Genomic DNA, 6923 nt, shown 5'->3' on the forward strand with positions numbered 1-6923 from the left:
GGTGTTTATTAATCCTGTTCTTGATACACTCTACTCATATTGGGCAAGTATCTTTCTCCTACCAAAAAGCATCATTAAGAGGATTGAAGCCATATGTAGGAATTACCTATGGGATGGCAATGCTGAATATCACAGAGTCCCTCTTATTGCCTGGGATAAGGTTACTCTGCCTAAAGATGAGGGGGGACCTGGGCATCAAGAAAGCACAGGTTTGGAACTATGCAACAGTTGCTAAGCTGGTGGACTGGATTTATGAGAAGGCTGATAGACTTTAGATTAGATGGATTAATCAAGTGTACTTAAAAGGAAGGGACTGGCATAAATATAAACCTCCTGCTGATGTTGCCTGGTCCTGGAAGAATATTTGCAAAGTTAAGAATTTGATCAAGCTGGGTACACTGATGGACACTGGACTGCTGACCCTCGAGCTTATTCCATCAGAAATGGTTATGAATGGCTTAGGATGCAACAGCCTAAGCAAGACTGGGTATCTCTGGTTTGGAGCAAATGGAACATCCCAAAACATGCCCTTATTGTTTGGATCATAATGAATAATTGACTGAATGTGAAGGAGAAGCTTTGCAAAATTGGCTACTGTAAAGATGATAGATGCCTAATCTGTGACAGTTACCCTGAAACATAGAACCTTCCTTGCAATGTCCTCGATATTGAACATTCTTCCTAGGGTTTTCAATTCATTTATGAAACTTGAAAAACGTGTGGACATGCTATCCAAGGACTCACTCGGCTACATACTGAATAGCTCATATTTCTGCATTAACAGATCTATGCGGTGTTTCCTAACAATGGAAGTACCTTCATAAGCTAATTCAAGGCCATCATATATCTCCTTGGCCGTTGTGCACGAAGAGAACCGATCGAATTCATTAGTAGTCATGCCATTCTGCAATAAACTTATAGCCTTAGAATTCTTCTCAGCCTTCTTGTAGTCGGCCTCGATATAGTCCTCTTCCTTTTTCTCGTAAGTGGTGCCTTCAGTGGAAGTAACCAATATTTTAACTGGTCCGTTTTGGATAATTTTCCAACACTCCCAATCATGACCTTTCACATACTGAGTCATTATTTTTTTCCATAACCCATAACTCTTCCCATCAAAGACGGGACACTTGAGGTATTTGGAATCCATTTATCACGTGATAAGCAGCGGAATATAAAATGATAAGATAAATAAAGATAGACAGATCAGTCTCTTTGCAGTTACGCAATCAAGAGCACGAGGCTCTGATACCAATTGAAGAGTCTATCTATCCGAAATACTCAAGAGGGGGGGGGGGGGTGTATTGAGGATTAAAACTTTTAACTAATTTTTCGATTGTATATGTATAATTAATTATTTAAAGTTTATTTATTAAACTTTAACTAATTAACTAATTAACGAATAAGAACGAAATAAACAAATGAACGAAAGAGAGAGACGCACGGTTTTTGAAGTGGTTCAGTTTCACAAATCCAAACCTACGTCCACTATTCTCGATTATTAAATTTAGTACCTTTCTACGGATTACAAACTTACTAACCCAACTCGTACAACTAACCCTAGTTGTAACTCAAGTGAGTACCGTTAAATACTCAAGTGACTAACTTACGCTAATAAGAAAGCACTGTTGATTCTACTAAAAGTTCACGTTAGTGAACGAGTAAGAAATCAAATAAGCACTATTATCCTATAACGATAACTAAAGAATGAATGCACAAGTTTATAAACACACGATCTTTTTCGAAAATAGAAAAACGGTTTTCTTTGTTTTAAAACACACGGTTTTTGCTCTTAAAATTAAAATCAATTTATGCTTAAGGTCTTACTTTTAAATGTCGCAAAAGCAAAGTATTTATAGGAGAGGAAAGAGCATGGCTCACAGTTTGCCCGAATCCCTAATAGCCGAAATATGGATATGTAAACAAATCATATCCTTTATTATTTTTTTCCTTAAAACCCTAAGAGATAATAAAGAATATTCCAAAAGATAAAAGATAAATTATTCTTCTATTTTGTTTTCCATAAATCTTAAGATATGATAAGATTTTCCATAACAAAAATATCCTTATCATAAATAACCATATCAAGTTAAATATAAAAGATATGTTAAGATAATTCTAGAGAATAAAATCTTTACGATAACAATATTTTATTCCTTAAGGCAACACGAGATAACACGACACATATGCCTCATGATCCGTGGAAACCCTAGTTTGATATCAGGTTAGATTTTAGGGTTTAAGAGTATGCCATATTAAAACCCTAATTAGTAATATGGCTCAACTCATAAGTTGATCCAACATGATTACTAATTTTTTTTTTTTTTGGTACTTATGAGGGGCAAAGCCCCGAAAATTACTTATTAGCTATTACACGGGAAATAGCGACCCCAAAGATATCCTCCCGAAGAATGGGTCGAAGCCCATGACTCGGAGTGTATAAATAATTAATAACAGTACTCGAATAAACTCCCTGATTAGCTAAAAAATCCGCAGCCCTATTCGCCTCTCTATACGAATGTTCAAGCTTGACAACCCATCCTTCTTTATTCATTAAATCCTGGCATCGCTTGATGATGAACTTAAGGCTGTTGCTCACCAGTTGCTTCTCGTTGATAATATTAACACACGGTCGATTGTCCATATGAATAAGAAGTCTATGAACCCTCATCAACCTCGCTTTCTCTAATCTCGCTAAAAGGGCGAGGAACTCAGCCTTCATGGAGGAATAATTCCCACACGGAAAATAAAAGGCAGAGATGAAATTACCCGTCTCGTCTCGAAAAATTCCTCCTCCTCCTGCCGGACCTGGGTTGCCCTTCGCCGCGCCATCTGTATTTCGTAAAATCCAATTATTATTTCTTTCCTTAAAACCCTAAGAGATAATAGAGAATATTCTAAAAGATAAAAGATAAATTATTCTTCTATTATGTTTTCCATAAATCTTAAGATATGATAAGATTTTCCATAACAAAAATATCCTTATCATAAATAACCATATCAAGTTAAATATAAAAGATATGTTAAGATAATTCTAGAGAATAAAATCTTTACAATAACAATATTTTATTCCTTAAGGCAACACGAGATAACACGACACATATGCCTCGTGATCCGTGGCAACCCTAGCTTGATATCAGGTTAGATTTTAGGGTTTAAGAGTATGCCATATTAAAACCCTAATTAGTAATTTGGCTCAACTCATAAGTTGATCCAACATGATTACTAATTATAAGTTTAAAATAAAACCATACTCCATATTAATATGGGCTTCTTTAATAAATACTTTTGCTAGAACATTTTAAAAAAACAAAAACATTTTTCAAAAACAATTTCGAAAACATTTTAAGTCGTGTAGTATAAACTCAGCCAGGCCCGTCTAACCCATAGCGCTCTATGTGCATTGGCACTGGGCCTCAAATTTTTAGGGCCCAAATCTTCAAATTACCCATATGATTGATAAAAAACAAAAAAAAAATTAAAGTCAACAAGAAGCATGCGATAGACGACTATTCCAATCCTCATTACTCAAATATTTCCTTCCCTAAATATTGAGTAAATAATTTCCTTCCCAAAATAATTGAATTTGCTCTTCATTCACTCCATAAACCTATTTAATATTTCTTTTATAATCTTTAGAAATGATTAATCCAAACCAATTTTTCACAAATGATTTCAAATTTATAATTTATAATTAGGGAAATTAGAATCAAAACTTTTCATTATAATCGGTTCAAATTATTTAACAAAAATCTCATATTTACACTTAATTTTCAAAGAGATCGAAATAGATAACATTTCTTCTTAATTTTACTGAATTATTTTGTTATGGGTGATAAATTGATAATGTCGATTTCTTGTGAATGAATTGTTTTTTTTTTTTTTTGGGTCTAAAATTTAATGCATTGTAGCTAGTGTAGGAAGGACAAAGCGTCAGAGGTCAAGGGGATTTGTTTTATCAGTTTTTAGTTCACGGACTGTCGCGGTGACAGTTATGTTCTTGAATCGGTTTTCAAATAATTTATAGTTTGCGTTAATTATTTTATATAAACTTCTTTAATTTTGTAAATTTTAGGCCTCACTTTTTTTTTGGCACCGGGCCTCCACTTTTTTTGAGACGGCCCTGAACTCAGCATCTCAATGTTATAGTAGAAGAGCTATAACATTGAGCTCTTTCACAAGTAATGTTATAGTTGTCAAGCTATAACTTTACCAGTATATGAAATTCATTTTTTAGGTTACCATTCTGAGATAAGCACCTATACTATTCTAATCTACTTAGGAGATCTTCGAGCATAGGCTACTTCATTATCCAAGCTTGATTAATCTTTAGACAAGTTTCGTCTCCTCATAATGCTTGAATAATTCTTCTATAATCTTGATCCGTAATTGACGGCTTGATCATAACATAGTCTTGTATATGTTCATCACAATTTTCTAAGCTTGACAAAAAGTAAGTCTAATCTGAAGAGACTAAACAAACAATTACGCGCAACGAGTATATAAAATATAACGCACTCTTGACATCATCAAAACATAAACATATATTCTATATGGTTCAACAAGCAACCTTTAAGATGTTTTCCAATCATAAGAGTTTGAAATACATATATACCCAAAAGGAGTTGAACATGAGGCAAAGAAGATGGATTGAACTCATTAGGGATTATGATATTGATATAGTGTACTATGAAGGAAAATCTAATGTGGTGGCCGATGCCATAAATAGGAAGTCGATGTCCTTATGTACCGCTTTGTCCATGCTAAGATTAAAGGAAGAGGTGAAGAAAATTGGCATTCATGTGATAAGAAAAGGGGATTTAATTGGGAACTTAACCTTAGAACCTGAGTTATATGATGTAATTCGAGAGAAGCAAGCAAGTGATGTGAAGATCCAAGAGTGGAAAGGGGTACTAGAAAGCAGAGAGCCCTCAAGATTTGAGTTGCCTAGAGATGGAAGCCTTAGATTCAAGGGGAGATGATGAATACCAAATGATGAAGAACTTAAGAAAACGATAATGAATGAAGCTCATACCACACCTTACTCGGCGCACCCGGGTGGTGATAAGTTATACAAGGACCTTAAGAAGACCTTTTGGTGGTCAATCATGAAGAGATAAGTGGCGGAGTTTGTGGCAAGGTGATTGACTTGCCAAAGAGTGCAGGGAGAACACAAGAGACCACAAGGTAAAGTGCAACCACTAGAATTACTGGAATGGAAGTGAGATTCGATATCTATATATTTCATAGTGGGATTACCAAGAACTCAAAAAGGGGAACAACATGATTTGGGTCATTGTTGATAGGTTAACCAAATTGGCTTATTTCATTACAATGAAGGACACTTGGAGCAAGGTGGAGTTATCTAATGCTTATTGCAAGTATGTGGTCAAACTTCATGGATTCACAATGGACATTGTGTCGGACCGAGATTCGCGATTAATTTCAAGGTTTTGGCAAGAACTTCAAAGCTCCTTAGGTACGCAATTGAAGATGAATATGGCTTTCCATCCGGCAATGGATGGACAAACAGAAAGGACCATCCAAACGTTGGAAGACATGTTGACGGCTTGCATCTTGGAATTTGGAGGTTCTTGAGAGGATAGGTTACATATGATTGAATTTTCTTACAACAATAGCTACCATTCTAGCATTGGCATGACACCGTTTGTAGCCTTGTATGGAAGGAAATGTCGGAGCCCGATTTGTTTAGATTATAGCACCGAAGACGTGGTATTGGGGCATCAAATGATCCTAGGCATGATTTATCAAGTCCATCTAATCCGGGAAAATATGAGGGCGACACAAGATAGGCAAAAGAGTTATGCCGACTTGAGAACAGGTGACATTGAATTTGCGGTAGGAGATAAGGTGTTACTCAAGATTTCACGCATGAGAGGAGTTATGAGATTTGGGAAAAGTGGCAAGTTGAGCAAAAAGTTCATTTGTCCCTGTGAGATATTGAATAGAGGCGGGGAAGTGGCCTACCATTTAACACTTCCCCTGGCCTTGAACTGAGTTCACAACGTCTTTCATGTGTCTCAATTACGTAAATACCTAACTGACCCTTCACAGGTACTTGAGGCAGAGATGATCAAGTTGGTGATGCCTTAAGATATGTGGAAATGCCCAAAGAGATCCTAGACCGAAAGATAAGGAAGACAAGATGTGGGAAGACAGCGTTGGTAAAAGTATTGTGGTCTAACCATCTAGTAGAAGAGGCCACGTAGGAGGCCGAGGAAACCAGGAAATAATGATACTCTCACCTTTTCGCATAGGTATGAGTTGGTTACGAGGTCGTAACCATATTTCTAGAGGGTAGGGCGTCTTAAGTAGGTACAACAGGCACAAGTATTTCTTTCTTTCTTTCTTAAGCCGACACAACTGCACCTTTGTTTGTCATATCGTACTAATCTTATGTTTGTCTCGACAAACCGCCATGCACCCTTAGGGCACTAAGGGACATAATTTTGGTAATTATAGTGTCGGATGTGAACTTCGAGGACGAAGTTCTTTATAAGAAGGGAAGATTGTAATAACTCGAATTTATAAAAACCTTACTTGACCGAGTAGACCATCCACACGGCCGAGTGGAGCCCCACTTGACCCAGTGGAGGACCGAGTGGAGTTTAGCTGGAGTGTGAATGTTCTAAAAGTTGGCACTCGACCGAGTGACCTTCCAATCGACCAGTATATCCCCCACTCGATCCAGTTGACCGACAACTCGGCCAAGTGACCGGTCGAGTCTATTTTACGCGAGAAGATTGGTTGGTGGAGTGTCACTTTCAAAGCTTATCCTTTCAGATTTCCTCACCTTAATTCACTCCCCAACCAATACCACCACTCTCTAAACTCCCCAAATTCTCTCTAAAACACTCACCAAAATGATCCTCTAAGAACCTTATCTCCAAGTGAAGAATTCTTGA

General features: G+C 36.7%; 1 protein-coding gene across 1 annotated transcript; it reads left to right on the top strand.

The window, feature by feature from the left end:
* The first annotated feature begins 4628 nt into the window (after window positions 1–4628).
* LOC141601318 (uncharacterized) lies at window positions 4629–5595 on the top strand. The gene is made up of 2 exons (XM_074421589.1): window positions 4629–4907; window positions 5248–5595. Exons 1-2 carry the CDS (start codon window positions 4629–4631, stop codon window positions 5593–5595), a joined length of 627 nt encoding a protein of 208 aa, XP_074277690.1.
* Window positions 5596–6923: the final 1328 nt, after the last annotated feature.

Source organism: Silene latifolia, chromosome 9 (assembly GCF_048544455.1).
Source record: "Silene latifolia isolate original U9 population chromosome 9, ASM4854445v1, whole genome shotgun sequence".
In the NCBI taxonomy this organism is placed as follows: Eukaryota; Viridiplantae; Streptophyta; class Magnoliopsida; order Caryophyllales; family Caryophyllaceae; genus Silene; species Silene latifolia.